The 24198-nt window shown below is 43.3% G+C and overlaps 1 protein-coding gene across 3 annotated transcripts in view; it reads left to right on the top strand.

Moving 5' to 3' along the window:
• Nucleotides 1-24198, top strand: part of septin12 (septin 12) — a 91587-nt gene that overhangs the window by 49280 nt on the left and 18109 nt on the right. For 2 of the 3 annotated variants that reach the window (XM_052139248.1, XM_052139250.1), the window contains 2 exons: nt 8903-9151; nt 14924-15052. In XM_052139248.1, the coding sequence (XP_051995208.1) occupies nt 8903-9151; nt 14924-15052 (378 nt within the window). Of the gene's footprint in view, nt 1-740; nt 980-8902; nt 9152-14923; nt 15053-24198 lie in introns of those variants that run through there. The other variant, XM_052139249.1, reaches the window with a different exon arrangement.

Below are 24198 nucleotides of genomic sequence, written 5' to 3'. Positions count from 1 at the left end.
AGTTCACCCTGATATGAAAATTCTGTCATCATTTACTCACCCTCATTTGTTCCAAACCAGTTTGACTTCTATCTTCTTTGAAACTCAAAGGGAGATGTTAAGCAGAATGCTAGCCTCAGTCACCATTTACTTTCATTGCATCTTTTACATTACATTCTCACTGGGCCTGATTTGTTCTCCATTCTCTCGATGGCTGCCTGTTGTTCTTTTCTTCTGCATGAGAATTATACCTTGTCCAATAAACATACAGATATTATAATCAAGTGATATCGCTTGCTGTGAGCCAGTAATATGCACCCAGGCACTTAAAATCAATTACTGCTGCTCTGTAAATCTTAAACCACAAGCTCTATGAAAAAAAAAGTCAGTATAAAAACACTCATGTCTGATTGACCATTACATGTCGTTTAACAGCAATCCACAGGCAAACAGCCCAGCATGACAGCATGACAGCATGGGCGGCCCTTATACTCTATATTTCCAGCACAGAAATTAGATGAGAGCTGACTTTTTCCAAATGAGTCTGTGGATGACTTCTATTCAAAGAACCTGATTGATTTTTGATTCAATTACGTATTTGCCTCATTTGTGTGAGCCTGGGCCGGCAGACTGTCAGCAGCCCCAATCGTGTGCAAATGAGCTAGAGAGAGCAGTAGAGAGATGCAGGGAAGGAGGAGGGGTGGATGGGAGAAGTACTCTTTTGGATTAGTGGAAGCTGCTTGCCGATCTGCATTTGAATGAGTGTGAGCAGCTTTAGCCGTTACCCCTGCAATCTTTCTCTATAGTGAGGGAGAGAGGGGGGAGAAAGAGAGGCAGAATTGCATGGGCAGTTACACAGAGCACAAAGCAGAGGACGAAGTTTGGGACAAGTTCCGAGGTGCATCAGAGCAGCTTGTTGAGTGTCTGGTGTGGGCCAGTGTGTCTGCAGTGTACAGCAGTGAGGAAAGTGGTGTGGACAGAGGATTGTGAATGAGAAAAGGTAAGAATCTTTTTATCCCCTTGGCTTTTCCATGTGTCTCAGCTTCACTGCCCCTCTGATGACAATGGAAGTGAGAGAAATGAAGCTCTTCAACAGTGCCAAAAGGGGGAGGGGAGAGGCTCATGGTTTGAGGCTCTAAGTTTGCTGACTTTTTTTGCTTTGTTTTAGTGCTTGATTAGATATATCTGGCTAGAAAGGAACTCAGGGTTGACAAAAACGTATATTTTGAACTTTTGTAGCATGGTATTGGTTACCCTTATTCAAGAAATAAGATTCAACAGGCATGTTTTGCCATCTGCAAAAAGTATAATGGAATGAAATTGTTTGAGTCACTTAACCTTGTGTGCAACATCAGTTTTAGATGTATACTTTTTTTGTAGTTTTAATAATTTGTGATGAAAATAAGCAGGAAGTTGAAGTAGAGGGCCCAGGAGCTTATTTGTGGTTTTGTTGACTTGCATGGACCAAAATATCTTTCAAATGGTCCTGGGTCTTTTTAACTAATCTTTTACTCTAATAAGTACTCTAAGTACTCTAATAAATTAATCTAATTAATGGTAGCCAGTTCCTGCATTTGAACTAGGTCATGTAACTCTTTCCATAAAAGAATAATGGGTATTCATTCATATTATGCTGTGTTATTGTGATAGTTAGAGTATGGAGTTATTGGCATGAAATCCCAGATCAGCTAATGCATGACCGTAAATGGTCTGAATTATTGTTTCTAACAGAAAAGTTGTGGCTAAAACAGCAAAACTGTGCAAAATGTGTACAGAGCCACATCAAACAAAACACAGGCATTGGAAACTTTTATAACCATTATCAATGTTTTATATAAACATGCGCTATTGATCATACTCTTTTTCTCTATTTTCATTATCTGCCAAGTAAAGTGTATTTTTTTTAGATATTGCTGTGGTTTAAAACCATTTAAATGTTTATATGATGATAATTCCCATATGGGACGTTTGAAGAGGTTAAGACAGAAAACAGCATAAAACATTCACTATTTTCAGCTTGTGGATCAAACGTTAGCAGTTAGCTCAAGTAAAATGAGTGCTCATATGGCTCTTTTTTCTTATGCTTATGACTCTGTGGCTCTTTGAGATGCTCAAGAGAATTTTTTTACAAATGAGATACGTAGATGTGTTTAGTTGCCATTTCTCTGTTTGCTTTTGAGCTAAGCAAGAGATATTGGTATGTCTTTTCTTATGCATGTCAGGTAAAGGTGGGCCTCATCTGTGAACAGTTTTATTAAAGAGCAAGTACAGACACTCAGCAAACCCAGGGAGAGATCTGCTTTTATTTGGACACAATACGGTTTCTATTAAACAGTTGAAACTTTTTTCCAACTTTCTAGTACTTTCTCTGTCTGTTTGCTTTTCTCACGCATATGAAAGACAGTGTGTCTACCCTTTCTGTCTTTTCCAACTAAACTCTCATTTGAGCCAAACATTGCTCTATTTATCAGATTACATTACAGCATCGCCTGAATAAATCTTTCAATCCACAGACAGCAAAGTTACAGTTTCTTCTTCCTTTTGAATAAGTTAGAAGTAAGCTTTACTTCTAACTTAAAGGAATAGGTTACCCCCAAAGAATCTGTTATTATTTCTTTTATGAATGTGCCAAGGAGAGCTACAATGGATGTCAAGAATTTCCATAAATAACTGTTTAATTTTCAGTCTCTTCCTCACATAAAGTGGAGTGTAATGATGATATTGATATAAATAAATATATGAAGTCTTATGGGCCACTTTTATGGTGCTTAATTTGTCATTTTGGAGCTTGATATTTGGCTCTTTCATTATATGGAAAAGAGCAGCCAGGATATTCTTCAAAAATCCAAATTTTGTCTTTCAAAGAAAGAAGTCATACAGGTTTAAAAAGGTATTATATGGTGAGTAAATAGTGACATAATTTTCATCTTTGAGTGAACTATTCCTTTAAGATTTTCTTCTAATATGTGTTCAACAATGACAACACATAGTTTTTAAAGTTGTGAAATGTACAAAGTAGGGCTATGTCTAACGATTATTTTGATAATTGATTAATCTAATGATTATTCGACCATTCGTTGATTATTGCAATGATTAATCATTAGCTCTTAACCGATTATTCTGCTTGTGTCCCGACTTAAAAGGTTGTATTAAACATGCTTACTAACAATAAAGAGGGAAAAAAAAAATCATCTTTTAAAATACCTTTAACTGGCATTCACTGAATTAAAGGGGTAAAAAATACTTTTAATAAATTTAATTCAGTAAAAAAAAATCACTGCAAAACAATCCTTTTGTTATCAAGTGTTTTTGTCTTTTTTTCCCATTTAAAAATGTCTAAAAATCCTTAAAAGAAGATACATTTACTTGAGAAGCATCATATAAGTTACACTTGATTTAAGAGAATGTATCTTAAATATACAGTAAGTGTATTTTGTTTATAAGTGTATTTTTTAATTTTTTATAATCCTGCAAGTGCAGTATAGACAAAATATACTTATATTCAAGATCTATTCTCTAAAAGCAAGTCTAAATATCTTATATGCTGCTTCTCAGGTGAAAGCATTTAACATTCTCAGATATCAAATTTTTTATTACGTATTTTTAAAAGAGTTTTACATATTTATATCGAAAAACATGCCAAAACAAATCAAAAACATATTTTGTTTCAATGTATAATGGGGTGAAGACTACCCTCTCTCACCTTTCTGTTCACTTTAATCCATCTTTAACTTCATTTAACTGCATATTGCCAATTTTCTTCACGATAAGAAATGCACAGTGACATATGTTAAGATTCAATAAGTCGCGAGCCAATACGTGATAATGTAGCTGCAGCCAGCGTGCGTTCTCGAGGGATGAGAATCCCCGCGACAGAGTGTGCCTCAGCCGGGTGCAGTTTCAGTCGCTCCCCCTCAGATCGGGACAGTCGCGCAACTCATAGAAGAAGCGCTGACCACACAGAAAAATGGCTTCGAAGTTTGTAGTTATTTACATGACCTGCTTCCGTATTACTTGAACTTTAATAAAGCTATAACGCATGAAATATAACTGCATTTAAGATGTAACGACGGGGTGTTCCTATAAAGATGCTCAACACTCAAGTTTTGCTTCAGTGGAGCGGCAGCTCCACTTCTTTCAACGAGAGTGCTTCTTTACTTACTTTGTATTTTTGCATTATAATTCCCTCATACTTTGCGATCTACATCACCTGAAGCTGTTTGGAAAGTTTAGAGTGCATCTGGACTGTGAGTTGTGTAATTCTTTCTCTCCTCAGTCACTTGTGAACTGCAGTGCTGCTTTCGCGCATCATCATTAGAGTTTAAAGTGATCTCATGTTACATTAAATTAGATCAAACTACTACTCGGCAATGAAAATGTTTTATTGTCAATGTTGTTGATAGCATCGACTAATTGTTTCAGCCCTAGTACAAAGCCAGAAATGGAGGTAGTAAACGTCTTGCTTGGCTGTGGTAGGTGCAGTCTTGCATAGTTCCTCAGGTGCTGGATGAATCTGTTGGATGTGAAGCCAGTTACGGTATAAGAAAGCCAGGATTAGTTCCATTTTAGTGGTTGGAGGACGCACGGTATATTTATAGCTGATTAAGTCGTCTGGACCAGCAGACAGGCTTCTTAGCTGCCGGATGCTCATGAGGGATATCTGGCTCATCAGATCAAACACAAGACCTGCTGCTGATTTACTACACATAAACTTGTAGATTTGTACTGTTTAGCACAGTTCTTTGCTCACTGAAATGAACATGAATCACCCGCTGGTCATGACGTATCATTACGCTTTTCCAATCTTAAGCTGTCTGATATAATTGGACAGCATGACTAAGCAATGCTCAGGGTTGTGACCAGGCCAAAGTCACAGCATGAGAAAGTCTTTAGTAGTCGTGGGAAAACCATATTTAGGTGAATATATCTTTGCAGCAGAAACACATGTTCAGGCAAAAACACATCACCACTTTTACAATGTTCTTCTTCTAGCCAAGAAATATTGATATAACCTTAACAATTAATCAATTTGTGCCTAAAGGTAGGGAATCATAAAAAAACAACAACTCTTATCCTAAGATCAAAACAAATGCTGATATTATTGTTTGTTGTTATAGTTGTGTTAATGACATTTTGTAAATCTAATGCTGAATGTGAAACAGTCACTTATTTGAAGCAATCAGAGGATTGTGTGTGTGCAGGTTGGCTGCAAATGACTGTCATTAGCAATGAAAAATAAGGTATACCAGACTTGACATTTTGTAAGGATTCATGCACAAATGAGCTGAATATAGCACACACATTCACAGACGCACACCTTGTATATGGGTGTAAAAGCAGCTGTGGTTGTGGTTTAACTAATTAATTTATTTTTTGCTTGTCATCTCATATCTGAGATGATTCCTTCTAATTTTCTAGATCTACTCATTTACATATAATATTCTTAATTCCTCTAAAGCACTGTTTACCAAACTTTTTTGTTTCATGTGCCAGCACAAGTACCCCTACATCAACATCACTCAACCAGAAATGTCCCTTTTCACTCATATTATACTTGATATCATTTAGCATTATCCTTACTATTCTTAAAATGGTCATTATTGCAATGATTCACAATACTGTTGAACTTACTAAGGAGCTTCCTTTACAAAATGCATCAGAATATAAAATTGGAAAAGTGAAGGAGATGCGTAAACAGCACTGTTGAATAAATTTAGCTTTTTATGGACTCTAGAATATTTATGCATACGTATATATGTTTTGCTACAAGTGTCATCCACGCAAATTGATAAAAGCTTGCAAATATTATTTTGATTTCTTTCTTTACAAAAGTAAGTAGCTAAATGTTTTTAGCTGTTAATTACACAAGATTAATTGTTATTAATTATTTCCAAATATCTTTCTAAGTACCCCTTGTAATCTGCTTAATTAACCCCCTGAGGTGCGCATACCCCTGGTTGGGAATTATAGAACAAGGGTCTTAAACAAGGGGTCTGCGTCGGCACTGCAGGGGTTCCACCAATTGTTTGATATCAAACTATTTAAAAATAGATATATATTTTAGAAATACATTAAAGTAAATAAACTTCAACCAAAGCTGAAGTCATGAAGCTCAAGTTCATCTAAATGTGTCAATGTCCTTCTCACATTAGACTGATTAAGTAAAATTTTAATGCATCATAAAAATATATGACTCTGAAAATCAATAACAGTTTAAATTCAGTAAATACAGTAATATGGTACGATCGGTATACCGTATATGAATATTCAGACACCTGTCACACCGCTGTGGTAGGCATTTAGAAGTACATTTAAATATGAGGATGCTCAAGATGCTAATGTGGCATTAAAATGTGTTATCAATGACTTGATGCTTTATTCATTAAGTAGAATTCACATGAGATTATTAAAAGAAGCTGTTTTAACCACTCGATGATGATTTAAAGTATTTATGTATATACTTTAAATCATCATTGAGTGGTTAAATCAGCTTCTTTATATATATATATATATATATATATATATATATATATATATATATATATATATATATATATATATATATATATATCACAGAGCACTTTATTAGGAACACAATGGTCCTAATAAAGTGCCTGACATGGTCTTCTGCTGTTGTAGCCCATCCTCATTAAGCTTTGATGTGTTTTGCATTCTGAGATGATATTCTGCTCACTACAATTGTACAGAGCAGTTATCTGAGTTACCATAGCCTTTCTGTCAGCTCGGAACAGCACAATTTTTTGGCACCATTCTGAGTAAACTCTAGAGACGGTTATGTGTGAAAATAACAGGAGAGCAGCAGTTACAGAAATACTCAAGCCAGCCCATTCTGATGGTTGATGCTCCTGACCTGTATCTGTATCATTTTATGCACTGCACTGCTGCCACACAACTGGCTGATTAGATAATCGCATGAATAAGTAGGTGAACAGGTGTTCCTAATAAAGTGCTCAGTGAGTGTATATACAGTAGATAATATTTCATTTGTCTTGTTTACATTCTGAATTCTGAGCAAATACACTATACGAGGCCATAAAATGCGCTGATTACACTCTGTTAACTGTTATTGATGAAACTGATACTGCTGCAAAGATGGGTGTATAAAAGATTGTTAATAGGCAAAATACAGACACAAGAATGATAAAGGCACATTTTACTTTGGGCAGATGTATGAATGGCTTTCGCTGCATATGGCACATGAGTGAATGGGCGTTTGAGAGTATTTGAGTAGATTTGTTTCCTTTTGTAGTCCAAAATTAACAAAACAAAAACAAAAAATTCCATGACATGTTCTTGGAAAATGCCTCTACGTGAATGATCGGCCAGACGTAGGTAGATTTGCTCCAGCTCGCTAATAACTGCACACTTGTGTGTTCATGATGACTGACCTTGATGGACTGAACAACGTAAACAGAAGAGCATCGGCCCTTTAAAATGCAACACTTAATTTGCTTAAAATGCTTAATAGTGCAGCACCAGCCATTTGTTGAGCAGCTTTCCAAATTCTGTTGCAAAGGTTTTATGTTTTACTTTCCTGAGATAGTACGCCACAATAAGTCTGCTCCATTGATAACCAACAATTCACATTATGATCTCGCTTCTAGAATGTCAGCAGTCTTTATAAGGTAAGATGTGACCCTGAGCAGCCCTCAGTGTGTGCATGCGGAGGTAATGTGATTTTAGCTTTGTTTTGAACAACGTGAGTGGCATGTTGTCTCTATCAGGGCAACATCAGAGCTTCTCAAGGGGGCTTGTTATCAATCCTCTTATAAAACGGAGCCGTCGCGGGACTGCAGTGGTACACACAACGCAGGGATAAGACAAACATCAGCCTAGTAGAACCATCCACCACCCGTCGGCTCGCTTGCAAAGTCAGACTGGGCATCCACCGGCCATGCCAGCTGACAGGTGTCCGTGCCTCAGTAGTTAACCAGTGCTGTGTGAATGGCTGTCTGTATGCTGGCCCCTCTAGCAAGTGAACTTAATTGAGCTGAACAAACTGAAGCTCAGGCAGCAGAAACATTTCTTTTCGGCTTTGCATTTTTGTTGCTAGTCAGTTTGATACTTTGATGAATAAAGTTCAATGTGCACTGACGGTATTTTCCATTCCCATTCTGTGAATTGGGCTTATGTTGAGTGAGCTTTAAGATGAAATATACACAAAGGCATGAAAGGCCTGTATTGCTCAGAGGTTGATTTTTCATAGCTCAGTAGACTTAATTGAGATCTCAGTTATGTTTTGTTGAAGTATCAATTTTGTCTCAGATATTTCTTCTGCAATTCATTTGAAGCAACTGTACACGCAGTAAGAGTAACGAGCAAATGAATGTGGATAGCATAGCTCATATATTTAGTTTGAGAATTTAATTATAAATATTTGTGTTAAATTTGAAATGTCTGACTTTTGATTGCAGACTTTGATATCTTGAATATCTGAGCACAGTGTGAGACATCTTTTTAGAAACTTCAGAGGAGACATGTAACATGTCTTTTGCCTAGAAAAACAACCTCAAAAGAAGGAAACTTCAGCAAATATCTCCATTTGTTCGTATTGCTGTGTAGAAGAAACAATTGATTAGATTTTTTTCTTTCTTGTGGAACTCCCTTCTTGACTCACATCTCAAACATTAAAAACTGAATCTGATACCTCATTTCAGCCCCCTTGCATCCTGGGATGGATTCACATGTATGGACAATCCTGCATTCTTCCTTCTCATTTTTTCAGTTCGCCATCTGAATCCATCTGTGCCTCACCTATATTTACCTCCTGTCAGTCATCATAATCTCCGTTAATCTCCACCTGCATGCTCTGAGCATGCTCACAGCACACCTCTCTGGCTCACAAACAAGTCTAACAAATGTTTTTTTCTTTCTCTCTCTCTATCTCTCTCTCTATTGGCAGACACAGAACAGGAGCAGGGCTTGGATCCATCTGTCCGGATGGAGGAGGAGAAGGAGGTCAAGGAGGAGAGAGAGGTTGAGGAGAGGAAAATGAAGATAGAACATCCTCCGCCATGCATCAGTGAATCTGACACACAAGGCATTATCAACAGCAGAGATCTATTCGGATATGTCGGCATTGAGGCAGTTTTGGACCAGATGAGGCGCAAAACCATGAAGGCTGCCTTTGAATTCAATATCATGGTTGTTGGTAAGTGAAACATTGGTCTGACTTAAATTGGACTTTTGAGCAGTTTAAGAACTTGCCTAGTTTGTACATGAATAAAACAATATCAAGACCTTAAAATGATTTAAAGCCCTCAAAGCAAATTCAGAACCTTTCAACTTCAAACTACGTGCATGACGGCTCAGTCTAAATGACTTCACACCTCATTTTATTCTCTGCTCCAAGTTTGAACTTTATCTCAGGGATCTTTTTTTACTTATAAGCTTTGTGGCTTGTCTTCACATAGGGGTGATTTGGCCATAGTTATAGAGACAAAAATAGCACAGACTTGAGGTGTTAATGAGGTCTCAAATCATGTAAACATTTGGTGTAAAATTTCCAATCGTCTTGTACCAAAAGCTGAGAATGGTTTTAAGAGTGGCTCAAATGGGCAGGAAGACTGTTGCTTGTGATAGGAAACGCAGACAGTTGAAGGGTAAATGGTGCCTTTTGACTGTTAAAGGCAAAGTCTGAAACGTCATGCTCTTTTTAGTATAGTGATATTACAAGCGAGTGGATAGTTCTGACTCTAAATTCTGATTAAATGAGCCATGTTCGAAGCCGTTGTAAAATACAGATAAATTCACACCTGTGACCACAGATTCTAAATTAAAGCACTAAGTTGCTATTTTGCTTGGCAACCCAATCTCTTACAGTTAGGATAATTAACTATATTACTTGATGGAAGAATAGTTTATTCCTTTTATTATTCATGATAAAATAGGAATAAGCCACCCAAGGCCATGTGTTGCAGTGATTTTACATGGGTAATGGGGCTTTTATGCGCATCACTACCACTTACATGTGGTAAAATCACTGTAACACAGCTTCTTAAGGCTTATATATTTTATTAAATTGAAGATGCCTTTTGTTTGTCAAGCAATAACTTTATTAAAAACAAACATTAATTGTACAGTAGTTAAAATATGTTGTAAACCTGGGATCATACATACAATTTTTTTACATCTTCAACTAAATTTAATGAGAACAATGTGGTTTTGTTAAAAAATGGAACCGTTTAAGTGTTCTAGTCAAATATTTAATGCCAGGCTACCTACTGGGACTGTACTCTGCCTATCTAGCAGAGCTTGTTTGTATTAACTGGACATCTGCCCAATTCAAACTGACCAACTTATTCGAGCCTGACCAATCGGAGAGCTGGAACCTCTCAAATCCCCCAGTGCTTTCAGAGAAAGTGAGGGTAAGCATGCATGGAGGATACAAAGGAGGTGGAGGGAGTTTTGGCTGAATTTGGGCTGTACCTAATTAAATGGCAAGGGCTATTGTTGTGTTGTCTGTGGGTAGGGAGGCAGGGCCAAGCTAGATCCATATGTGGCTCTGTGTTCTCCAACTGGGCCAGCCAAAGGGATTTATGATGGACACAGCATCAAAAATTCAAGGCCATCCAATTCTCTAGTGAGAGCTATTCTTCTTTTCCACTTGTTTTTTAAACAGATCCTCACTCATCACTCCCTTGCTTGTGCTTTCATCATTCCTGGTGGCTCCTCCGCAGTGAAAATAGAAAATACATTTTGCTAAATTCTTCAAAGGCTGCGAGTCACCCAGAGAAACAAAGTATCAGTCACTCCTCCACAACAGTGTCAGCCAGTGTAATTATGGTTTAGTATTTTTTTTAAATATATATTTTTATATAAATTGTATTATTTTATATATTGTATTTTATTTCAATACATTTTTAGTTACTTGTTTTTATTTATATCAATTTGTCCTTTTAATACTATTTAGTTATAATCAAGTTTACTGTCAGTTCAGGCAGGTCACATCATGAAGTCTACCAATACAATCCAGATGCTTATCAGAGCAGTTCTTTTTAAGTTCAATTTATGAATTGCTTTAGCAGCCTTTCCATTGCATGGATGCAAACTGCACTTAATACCCTCCTCAATCCACAGCTCCACCTCTTGTATGACAGCTTTGCCTTTTAATTTTTCTCTACATCGTTATTCTGTGCTCTAAGACTACAATTGATTGCCAGTTGCAATTCCTAACTTTGTGTAATTGCGCCCTGTTCTTGATATCAACTTGATATACTATAGTATTTGAAGTTCTATTAAGTGTCCATTTAATCTAGTGTGCAATGATGTATTGTAGCACATTGCACTGTAAGTATAAAAATAAACAATGTTTTAATCATTCTGCTGGATCTGATTTGTTACATTTGAGGGGGGGTTTATTCACTGCACGCCCTGCTCTGTCCATGCATGGAATTTGCCCAGAACAGAACCATACATACAAAACATTTCTATAAGTGAATAGAGTATTAATTTGACTGAAGTGATCCGACTGACTTTTAGCTTTGTGTTTTGAGGGCCACCAAAGTTCATGCTTTAACTGATAAAATTTCAATATTTTTAACGCAATTCCATTTATCAAGGCTGTTTAGTGTTATCACTATATAGTTGCATTTTCAAAGCAATTTCTACATTAAAATACATTTATGGTAATTTTTATTTCTGTCAGTTTGTTTGAATGAAAATGTATTTCAGTGCCGTTTCAGTTTTTTCAGTGTTATGATCAGCACATTATGCCGAACTGTGCTGTGTGTAGCCCAGTTTTTCTAGACACACAGACAGTCCTCGTCTGTGCGCCTCATCAGTGTTTGAGCCTGTTGTTGACAGTACAAAAGTGTATCATAATGTGTGTATGCACCGAATGCATCCTTATTCGCTTGAGGTCAAAAGAGTAAACTTTGAAAGGCTGAGCACTCGACTGTGCGCAAAAAGAAACGGCACGCAGAAAACCAAGCCTTAACAGTCTTCACCTGTTCTCATTTTGGCTACTTGGATGGTGTAACACCCTCCATCCAGAGCAGCCTGTTCAGTAGGTAGATGATCAAATGCATGTTAAAGCAGATCAGGGTAGTGATGAATTCACTACTCAACTCATAGAAAGAATTAGTCCACTGCTCACTCCCCCAGAATCTGGCTCTCTACCTCTGAACATTTAGCCTGCATGGGATTCTTCCCTGCCTCAATGAACTGTGCTGGATACAGCTTAGTTATTGTAGCTAGAAACTATGGTGGTGCTCTCCAAGCCTGCTACACTGGACATGCATCAAAGGTGAACTACTCTCACCCGTTTCTTGGTAGACACAGGTGTGGAAATAGAGGTAGTAAAAGAGGGAAGAAAGAGGTGTGACTCACAAACTACTTACTGTCACATTCTTTGTAAAATCCATGCTGAAAAAACAACCTACGTAAACCAGCCTAAGCTGGTCTAAACTGGTTTAAAATATGGTTTAAGCAGGTCTCCCAGTCTGGAAAATGTGTATTTTTCTGGTCTAGCTGACCTTTGAGCCTGGCCATCTTCAGCAGTTCTAACTGTTTTTTCAGACCAGTGGTTTGTTGGTTTAAGGTGGTCTCCAACTTGGTCTGTCTGGTCTATTTGCTAGTTTTAGAGAGTGTTTGGGAAGTTGTCAGCTGGTCTGGCAGGGTGACCAGCTAAACCAGCAGACAAGTGCCCCAAACCCCTCTGAAGACCTGCTAAAACCAGCTTAGGCTTGTTGGTTTGTTTTTCAGGAATGACCAATTATGTTTTTTCTGCTTTTATTTTGTATTTGGTGGCAATGTTAAAATGTAATGGATTAACTGTTTTTTGGACACATTCTATTTTTGTATTTTGCTATTGCCTTGGTAACACTTCATAGAACACAAGGGTGTGTTTGAAAACATGTACTTGCTAGCATTACATGATGGGAGAATAAGAACTTGACAAGATACAGGAAGAGCTCCTCTACTTCCTGTATCTTGTCAAGTTCTTTACACCCATATGTGAAAATGAGATATACAAAAACGGATGAGCAGTGGGAAAGTGAATGCAGAATACAGCGGGAAAAGAGGAAGCTCTATGCTGTCTACAGGAAATGTTTGGTGAACTATGATTGCCTGGCTATATTTTTCTGGCTTGGGTTGCTCTTATCCAAGACCCCCACACCCACATGGCAGTACTTGGAGACTGTGGGTCTGTGTAATTTGTCCTCAGTTGTAAAGGGCAGGACCTCGCTGTAGCTTCAGGGCTTAAGCCACTGTGAGTCCTCTAGTTTCCCATAAGACTTATAAGACTAGAGAGTTCTTGTCTGGCTGAAAACCGTAGCATTCTGCTCCCAAATTTAAATTTAACATATTCTGACATTTTTTATGCAGTCAATACATGTCGAATTGTTGTCTCCCTAGAGTCAGGAGGCTTTGGAGATATTGTGTTAAAAGTAATGCTTTGTAAACTCTGCTTCATAGTATCTCAGGGGAAATGTGTTTTCACCATTTGAAATAGTTTTGAGAAATCAATCGGAGTTAAATACATATGACGCTGTTAAAATTGCTGCTTGCTTTTGTTGAAGTTTCATGTGGTATAGGTAAATTACAAGCTGTTACAACACAGCATTACTCAAATGCATGACTCAAAACAAGCACTTGACTGCATCTAGTCTTTATCCTTCTCACCAAAGTTCAGAACAAGTATGGTATGTTTGACTAAACTTATCATTTCAAAAAGCCCTGTTTTACTCATTGCTAGAAAAAACACATCTTAAGCCACCCTAACCTGTTTTGCTGGTCTTAGCTGGTCTCCCAGCCTGGTCATGCTGGCCTTGTTTGCTGGTCTTAGAGGGGATTTGGGTGCTTATCAGCTGATCAGACTAGCTGAAGACCGTACTGACCAGGCTGGGAGACCAGGTAGTCCAGCTTAAACCAACTAAGTCCAGTTTGGCCAGGCTGGTAGATCAGCAAACTAGCTTAGGCAGGGCTCATCTATTGTCTCAGCTGCTATTAAAAGAGGCCCAGGAGGACACATAGTGTGTGTGTGTGTGTGTGTGTGTGTGTGTGTGTGTGTGTGTGTGTGTGTGTGTGTGTGTGTGTGTGTGTGTGTGTGTGTGTGTGTGAGCACTCAGTTTGTCAGTTCGTCATAAATTTTATTTTAACCGCCTCCCATGGTGAGAGATCAGGACGTAAATCCATCAAAGCTTCTGTTGAGGTGGGCAATAATGGAGGGTTGAGATCTCCCCAGCTCTGTCGTTTATCTTTGTCAAATCGTTTCATCCATTGACAGCTTCCTGAGGCAGCCGGACCTCTCATCAGGTAAAAACAGAGTGGCAAGAATATTTAGCACATTCCCAACCTGGGAACTGACCGGTAGTCCCCAAGGGGCCTCTCTGAGTGAGAGAGAATGCACACAGCCTATCATCGGCACTCAATACTAAGCGGCTCACATTAACACAGCACAACTCCTTTGTGGCATTGAAGGTGGCCCCATAAATGTACCTTTATTTGTGTGAATTGAGATGTCCTTGATAAGGCTTCCACTCTGGTAATAGCTTCTTTTTTCTGATCTGATTTCTGTGAGGACTAGTGTGAAAGACTCATTAAGTGGAAAAGCTCCCCAAAGCTCCCGGCTGACATGGTGTTGTCAGTATGTTTGGACACCCACCAGATAAGACACTGAAGCACTTTGTCTTAGCTTGACCTCATCCTATTACATCACTGATGATTTGCAGTATCAAGGGCTCATGTAAACCCCGGATTGTAGCCCTGCTGCACGTGGTCATGCGATTTTTATGACCTAAATTTTATGTGTGCCATCTTATATATGTGCAGTAATAAAGTTTTATTCCCCCAGCTAATGCTAAGTAAATTCCATCTCGCAAATAAATATGTTCAGGGTCTGGAGCATATGCAGTTAATGCTACTTTATCTGCAGTTTACAAACAAAAGTCATTAAATCAACTTTCTTTCTCAATGACAGGTCAGAGTGGTCTGGGGAAGTCGACGCTTGTAAACACACTCTTCAAGTCCAAGGTCAGTCGGAAGTCCTGCACTCCAAATTATGAAGAGGAGATCTCAAAGACTGTTCACCTGCAATCAGTCAGCCATAGTGAGTCTTGCCTACACACTTACACTCCATTATTGTACAGCTACCTTAATATAAGTTTTAATGGGGTAACACAGCAGATTCCCAAAATTCGAAACCATTGTTTATGTGAGGACATTCCCAGCTATGACTTTAGGGGCTGCTGAAAATTCTTCTCAGCCAATCAAAAAGCTACCTAGGGCTAGAGGGTATGGTGATATATGCATATCATGGGCACAAAATAAAATGTCAACCGGTAGAGATTTTTGTAAACCGTCTATATCGCGTATGTAAATATCTGTGTGCATGATGCACCTGGCTGCATGTGAGGCTGATAGCGAGAGAAAAACCCAGACAAAAATTAACACAGAATGTGGGACGACTCCAAATCAAGTAAATCTCAGGAGAAAGAATAAATTTTTTGCATTTAAAGGCACCACTTTCTCCTGTTAATGGATGTAAGTGGGAGAAAGTTAGAAAGTTAAAATTAATTGTTTCTACGATGCATTGCGATGCGGACTTGGATGATTCTGCATCGATGCAGTAATAGACCATAACGATTAGAGCCTACTGACGTTTCTCTGATGTCATTCATCACATACGCGTTTGTCGCGCGAGTGTAAAATGGCGGAGGGAGGCAAAACATAAAAGCGAGTAATAAAAAATGCACCCACTATTTTAAAAGCTTTTATGAACAAACTGGTAAGCACGAACTGGACAAGACACACGCTGTGTGTAAAGCCTGCTACACACAAATAAAAAATGTAGGGAATACCACTAACTTAAGAAACCACATTAGCCGTTTTCATACTGAGATGCTTTCGCTCCCAGTGCCAAGGCGGTCCCAGCTCAGCCAAAAATAGATCAAACGATATCAACTTTTCTGCCCAACTCGGAGAAAGGGAAGATACTTAATTGCAGTAATTGACAGTTTCATGCGCTTTTAGTATTTACTTCAGACTTATGATTTGTTTGATGTGTGCTACATTCAGGAAGTGTACTTTCTTGGAGGAGATAAAATAAAAAGTGAGTATCTGACTGCTTGTATTCATTGACGAAAATGGAGACATGTGCAGTAATATTGAAAATTGAGGATTAGGGTTGCAGCGGTCTAAAAATACCACGGTTTTAAAATTGATGGTTATCATACCATGTACATTTGCTTATCTGCGGTATTGAGAAAAAAATGCAACCGGACGGAGATTCTCACATGCGCATCTCCTTTCCTTCTCGACTGTCTGTCAGACTCGTCAATTTGTGCCACACACACACAGATGTCAGAGAGAAGCGAGGCGGTCTGACATGAGTGTGTGTGTGAGTTAAAGCAGTGTTTTTCAACTGGTGTATTCAGACTGGGTTGCGGACAGCTGGGAAATAACAATGCCATGGTAACTTCTCCCATTGAAGATATTTCGGCGGCCGCCTAATGGATCGACTATTTAGGACTGCCGAGGCAGATTTAATGATAATCTCGCAAACAGCTAAAGACTTCTCATCTGCACTTTCACGAGTGTAACGACCTCGCACTAATGATCTGCACTTCTCACTGGCGCGCGCGTTCAACAACTGGGCTTCCCTCGATATTGCAGAGCGCAGACATCAAAACTGTGACCAATTAAAAATTAAAATTCTAGTGAGACTTTTCTAAAGTGTTACGGGGATTGTCAATTCGAACCTCTCAAACAGTAGCAGCCCTGACGTGCCAAGCAGCACTGAGGAGGAAAAGAGCAACACTGTGCTATGCGCCAAAAAAATTAATAAATAAAAAATGACCATCACCTTTACAAATTTGTTTCAGGATTTTACATTAGTAAAAGTAACTGTTATATTTTGACAAAATGTTTCAGTTTCATTTGAAATAATCTAAAGGTAGAATTTATTAGACCTCATTTTATATCAACAGTGGCAGTTGTAGTTAAAGTTTCAAGATGTGTTTCAGCTAGTATTTATTTTTCATAAATGCATTAATTTATTATTATTATTACAATTATTTAAGACAAGCACACTGACCTAACCATGGTAATGAGGAGCCTTTCCTTCTGTGTAATATGTGTATAGATATGTAATATTAGGTAACAAATGGGATAATAATGGGCCCATATAAGTAAATATGCTCTTCAATTTTTAAAAGAGGGAGAGAAAACTTCCTGTAGATTTTGACATCAGCAACAAAAACAATGTCACTTGATGCACGTCCTTGTACTGGAAAACCATGAACAAAACTATACAACATAAAAGGAAATGCAACCCAGGATACATTAAATACAGGTTGCCCTTCTGTCGCTCTCTCCACGTTGTGTCGGAGAAGCGACACTAGGGGTCTCTCTTGAGCGCTGATATCCACCTCTGATCTATGAAAAAAGGCCAATGAGAGTTGGCAGCCGGTATTTGCATGTCCCGCCCCCGGACATACGGGTATTTAAGCGGCGAAATACAGGAGTTCATTCAGAAAATTTCTTCGGAGCCGATGGTCTGTCTGCAGTTTGATGCGAGTTACACACCACTAACGTTCCTGTTTCCTCTGACGATCTGCATGCTGTTGGATTTGACGGCGCACAACAGCGGCTTTCTCCTACTTTGCACGGCGTGCATTGTTGCCCCTGAGCGCTTCGACAGCACAGACACACACACACACTGTGTATTAAAAGAGCAATTTCCTTTAAAAGAGTAAATTCCTCTAAAAGAGCAAACACAGCGGCGTTGAACGTCCTTTTAAGGACGCGTCTTTTTCAAGATGCCCTTCCGCCCCTGTGTTGTTCCTGGATCGCGGTAGAAGCCTCTCCGCTTCAGGCGGCCACAGGCGCTGTCTCGTGTGTTTGGGCGCGATCACACCGGCGGCGTTTGTGGATGGTTCATGTTCTCACTGCGAGAACATGACCATGACCACGTTAGCGATCGCGGCTTGCTTTCAACAGAGAGCAAGCCACCCCAGCTGCACCCGCATTGCTCCTTCTTCCCACGGGATTGAGGGCGATGCGGTTGGCGCTGAGGCGATTTGAGGCGGCAGCGGGTGCAGTTTCGCCGGGTAGCCCCAGCGAACCTCCCGTTCCCCTACACGCTCGCTGGTCCCGTCCATGCTCGTGGCGATAGCGGCTTCGCCTCACGGCCTGGCTGTCTATCCTCCGAGCCCGAAGCAGATGAGCTCGCCGCTGCATCGGAGAGTGTGATGTCTGATGCCGAGGACTCCCTGGACTGCCGCCTGGGCCAGCAGGCCCAGGCTGAGGCCGGCAGCTCAGATGTCTGACATGCTTTCGGGCGCCGTGGCGTGGGGTTGGATTGGAACCCTCCATCCTCCCCACAGCCTTCACGGTTGGATGACTGGTTCCTGGGGGCAGCACGCCGTTCGCGGCCTCGCATCCCCGGTCCCATTTTTCCGGAGGTGCATGACGAGCTGACATCTACGTGGAGAGCCCGATCTCCGCTCGTCTAGGTGCCACCGGCTCCACTCTCACCACCCTCGATGGCGGAGAGCGCCACGGATACGGGCGATTCCCCAGGTCGATAGGGCAGTTGCGTACCATCTATGCCCGGTAGCCCTACCTCCTGGCGTGGCCGCCCGTACTCCCATCCAAGCCCTGTAGGACAACATCCTCGCTCAGCGAAGGCCTACAGTCGCGGCTGGACGCGCTGCCTCCGCCCTGCATGCGATGGCCCTCCTGCAAGTCCACCAGGCCAAAGCACTCAGAAGCATGCACTGGGGTGGACCTGATCCTGATGTGCTGCAGGAACTGCGCTCAGCGACCGACCTCGCCCTGAGAGCGATGAAGGCCACAGCGCAGGCACTCGGACAGGCGATGGCCACCCTAGTGGTCCAGGAACGCCATCTCTGGCTCAATCTGGTCGAGATGCGTGAGGCTGACAAGAACCGCTTCCTGGACTCACCTGTCTCCCAGATTGGCCTTTTCGGCGACACCGTCGAGGACTTCGCCCAACAGTTCTCCGCGGTGAAGAAGCAGACAGAGGCCATCTCTCACATCATGCCCCGCCGCACACCTGCCGCTACGGGCCCTGCCCCATCTGCTCGCCGAAGGCTCCCAAGCGTTCCTGAGACAGTCGACCCAGAGCCGAAGACGTTAGCTCCGGAGGTGGTAAGACCTCTCCGTCCCCCGGTAGAGGGCCGGGTGGAGAATCATTTGTTTTTTCATTTGCCACACCCCTTGACGGGGTCTGTGGTACCCACATTCTCAATAAAAGAGCTATTTACTTTGCCTCTGGATCACCTGGCCCGCAAATGCCGTTCTCACGGCAATCTGCTTTCAGATTACGACAGTCCCGTTACACCGGACGCGCCGATCCCGCCTTCCGCCTGCCCACGACTGTCCCCTGGCCGGCCGGTTCAGACGAGTCCAGAGGACGCCAGCATCAGACCTCCTCCTCAGTCACGAACCCGCCCCCTGCTGGGTGCGCGGAGCAAGGTAAGTGCTTTGAGTCTTTTCTCAGCACCTCAGCCTCAGGCCACAACGAAGCAGCCCGACGCTGCATTACCTGTTCCACCCCGCTGCGAGGCCCCGCCGGGTACGTGCAAAATACTCGTCACTTTGGTGCCCCTAGCGCAGAGCTGGGAAGCGTGACTTTCGCTTCCCAACGCATCACGCTGGCTGCACGGACCATTCGACTTCGGTTACGCAATTCAGTTTGCCCGGCTCCGGCCCCCCTTCAGGGGCGTCCGCTTTTCCGCAGTACACGGCGAGCATGCCAGGTCCCTGCGCATGGAAATCGTGACCCTCTTAGCCAAGGGCGCGGTAGAGCCCGTCCCTCCAACCGAAATGAGGAAGGGTTTCTACAGCCCTTACTTCATTGTACCCAAGAAAGGCAGCGGCTTACGACCAATCCTGGACCTGCGAGTTTTCAATCGGGCCTTGTTAAAACTCCCGTTCAAAATGCTCACGCAGAGAAATATTCTGGCTGGCGTTCAGCATCTAGATTGGTTCGCAGCGGTAGACCTGAAGGACGCGTACTTTCATGTCTCAATTCTGCCACGACACCGACCCTTCTTACGGTTCTCGTTCGACGGCCAGGCGTTTCAGTACAAAGTCCTCCCCTTCGGCCTGTCTCTGTCCCCTCGCGTCTTCACGAAGGTCGCAGAGGCGGCCCTTGCCCCGCTACGAGTAGCCGGCATCCGCAGAGACCAGGTGTTCCGGCACCTCAGCCGTTTGGGGCTTCAGGTCAACTGGGAAAAGAGCAAGCTCACTCCGGTTCAGAGCATTTCTTTTCTCGGGTTGGAGTTAGACTCAGTCTCAATGACAGCACGTCTCACGAGCGAGCGTGCTCAGTCGGTGCTGGACTGCCTCGCTTCCTTCAAGCCAGGCACAGTGGTCCCTCTAAAACTTTTCCAGAGGCTCCTGGGGCATATGGCGTCCTCTGCGGCGGTCGCGCCGCTGGGGTTGATGCATATGAGACCACTCCAGCACTGGCTCCAGACTCCAGTCCCGAGACAAGCATGGCACCACGGCACGCATCGGGTAAGGATCACCCCCGCCTGCCTCAAAACACTCCGACCCTGGACAGACCTCTGCTTTTTACGGGCAGGAGTGCCCCTGCAGCAGGTGTCCCGATGCGTTCTGGTCACAACCAACGCCTCCTGGTCCGGGTGGGGTGCCGTGTGCAGCGGGCACGCAGCAGCGGGCCATTGGAAAGGGGCCCCGCTGCGTTGGCACATCAATTGCCTGGAGTTGCTGACCGTCCTTCTTGCTCTCAGGAAGTTCCTCCCATTAGTTCGGGACAAACATGTCCTCGTGAGATCGGACAGCACCACGGTGGTGGCGTACATAAATCGTCAAGGCGGCGTACGCTCCCGCCACATGTCACAACTCGCCCGCCGTCTCCTCCTATGGAGCCAGCAGCGACTCAAGACACTCACATCGTAGCGGACGCGCTACCACGACAACGCCTGCCCGGCGGGGAGTGGAGGCTTCACCCCCAGTCGGTCCAGCTGATTTGGGAACGGTTTGGCAAGGCCCAGGTAGACCTGTTTGCCTCCCAGGAAACCTCCCACTGCCCGCTCTGGTACACCCTAACAGAGGCACCTCTCGGGACAGACGCGCTGGCACACAGCTGGCCCTCGGGGCTGCGCAAGTACGCATTTCCCCCAGTGAGCCTTCTTGCACCGGTGCTGTGCAAGGTCAGGGAGAACGAGGAGCAAGTCACGTCAGTGGCCCCCTTCTGGCCCACTCAGACTTGGTTTTCGGAACTCAGACTTCTCGCGACAGCTCCTCCCTGGCAAATTCCCCTGAGAAAGGACCTCCTCTCTCAGGGACGGGGCACACTCTGGCACCCGCGCCCAGACCTCTGGAACCTCCACGTCTGGTCCCTGGACGGGATGCGGAAGAGCTAGCCGGCTTACCGGCGACCGTTGTGAGTACAATCAACCAAGCCAGAGCCCCCTCTACCAGGCACCTTTATGCCCTAAAGTGGCGCTTGTTCGCAGATTGGTGTTCTTCCCGAACTGAAGACCCGCAGAGATGCGCGATCAAGTCAGTGCTCCTGTTCCTACAGGAGAGGCTGGACAGGAGGCTGTCCCCGTCCACCCTCAAGGTGTATGTTGCCGCCCACCACGATCCTGTAGACGGCAAGTCTTTGGGTAAGCACGACCTGATCCTCAGGTTCCTGAGAGGCGCCCGGAGGTTGAATCCCTCCCGGCCAGGCCTAGTTCCCTCCTGGGATCTCTCGGTAGTCTTGGCAGGACTTCAGAGACCTCCCTTCGAGCCACTTGAATCAATTGGACTCAGGGCCCTCTCTCTCAAGACGGCCCTGCTGATCGCGCTCGCCTCTATCAAGAGGGTCGGGGACCTGTAAGCGTTCTCTTTCAGCGACACTTGCCTGGAGTTCGGTCCGGCAGATACGTCTGTGATCCTAAGACCGCGACCGGGCTATGTGCCCAAGGTTCCTACCACACCCTTCCGAGATCAGGTAGTGAACCTGCAAGCGCTGCCCCGGGAGGAGGCAGACCCAGCCCTTTCGTTGCTATGTCCAGTGCGCGCCCTGCGCATTTACCTGGGCCGCACACAGAGCACCAGACGCTCTGAGCAGCTCTTTGTCTGCTTTGGGGGATGGCAGAAAGGGAATGCCGTCTCCAAACAGAGGCTCGCCCACTGGGTTGTCGACGCCATCACACTGGCTTATCACACCCAGGCCGTGCCCCTACCCTTGCGGGTCCGAGCTCACTCAACAAGGGGTGTTGCGTCCTCGTGGGCACTGGCCAAGGGCACCTCCCTAGCAGACATCTGTAGAGCCGCGGGTTGGGCAACACCCAACACATTCGCGAGGTTTTACAACCTCCGCGTTGAGTCGGTTGCGTCTCGTGTTTTCTCAGGTCCGAGCCCGTAGAACTTGGTAACACGTAGACCGACCGGCCGGTTGGATCGCTTGCGCCCAGCGCCCTTTTCCTGATGTCAAGGTAAAGTAGTGCGCCTTCTTCCCAGGTCGCCCCACTCCGAGTCGGGCCCCTGGTCGATTCCTCCCCAGCCCTCCGGGTCCGTGGTTCAGCGGAGGAACTCGCCGACCCAAGCCACTGCGGGTACCCTGATGGCTACCCTGTACTGGTATAGGTGCTGCACAGGTAAGGCCTCCTGCGCGGACTCCCCCTGTGTGTAATTCCACGGTTCTGTCCCCTTACGAGCGGACCCCCGTGTCTCCCTTAGGCAGTTACAGCTGCCCCGGTCGCCGTGCTGTAGCAACTCCCCCCTTTCGAGGCTGTATCTACCACCGCACCATACTTTCCACACGAGCCCTAAGACGGCCGTGTGACGTGTCTACCACTTTTCCTCCCCAAGAAAAAGGGCAGGTGTGGTCTCCGCAAGGGTCTGGTAAAGACCCCTTCCCTATATGCGTGTAAGGGCCCTGGCCGTGATTGCTCTATGCGAGAAACATAGAGAGAAAAGAGGCCCAGCCAGGCTGGCCCGTTCCCATGTTGGCAAACATCGCCTTGTTCCCCTCTCAGGGTAACTAGAAGGATTCCGATGTTCTTATGGGGCATTGGGGAAGGGTACGTGCAGCCAGGTGCAGACGATGCGCGGAACTGGATGAAATCCCTGCCCGCCTCTGTATCGGCGGTTCACGAACACGGTTCAGCACATGGCAAGATTGGAATGGGTCCCCTAGTGTCGCTTCTCCGACACAACGTGGAGAGAGCGACAGAAGGGGAACGTTTGGTTACGTATGTAACCTCCGTTCCCCGAGGGAGGGAACGACACATTGTGTCTTTCCTCCGCCATGTCGCTGAACCGAGCCACTGTTGTGGCCGGACCATTTCCGGCTTCTCAGAAAAATCCTGAATGATCTCCCGTATTTGCGCCCCTTAAATACCCGTATGTCCGGGGGCGGGACATGCAAATACCGGCTGCCAACTCTCATTGGCCTTTTTTCATAGATCAGAGGTGGATATCGGCGCTCAAGAGAGACCCCTAGTGTCGCTTCTCCGACACAACGTGTCGTTCCCTCCCTCGGGGAACGGAGGTTACATACGTAACCAAACGTTATGTTTAATCTATGGCAGGTCGCCACTTGATGTCCAATGTAAAATCTGTCCTGAAGCAAAACCAGTTGATAAGCACTGAGTTAAAGTTACAGACAGGAGCAGTCTGCCTATGCTGTCACGCACCTACAGTATATGTTAACTGTTAATAATCAAAGGACATTACTTCAAAAGCTCACACAGCTGATGTTATTTTTCATTTAGTAGTTAATTTAACATGCTATGCTAACATGTAAACTAACATGCTTTAGTTATATAATATGTTATAGTTACATGCTATTTTTTTTATCATGTTTATAATTCTGTTAGTTTTCTTATTTTTTCTATTTATTTTATTTTCAAAAGGGAGACTTTTTTTTACACATACTTCAATAAAATAAATGGTTTCAAGTTTCAATTATAATAAAGTGTTTACTCAAAAATAAATAGATAAATAAAATAACCCTTCTGTTGCTCTCTACCAGAGAGAAAACTTTATTTTGTGTTTGTGCAACTCAGGTTGCCTTTGTTTTATGTTATATCTCATGTGAAGATCTAAAACAATTTAGTATGAAAAATACACAAAAATATAACAACTCAGCAAAGGAGCAAATACTTTTTCACAGCACTGTATCTGATGGAGGGGTTTGCTCCAGAATACATAAATAAAAAAGCTGATGTTTTTTGCTTGGATTGAAAAACGATGCAAAGAATATAA

The sequence above is a fragment of the Xyrauchen texanus genome, chromosome 12 (assembly GCF_025860055.1).
Source record: "Xyrauchen texanus isolate HMW12.3.18 chromosome 12, RBS_HiC_50CHRs, whole genome shotgun sequence".
NCBI lineage: Eukaryota > Metazoa > Chordata > Actinopteri > Cypriniformes > Catostomidae > Xyrauchen > Xyrauchen texanus.
The sequence above is the reverse complement of the archived record's forward strand: the minus strand, read 5'-3'. Positions and strand labels throughout refer to the sequence as shown.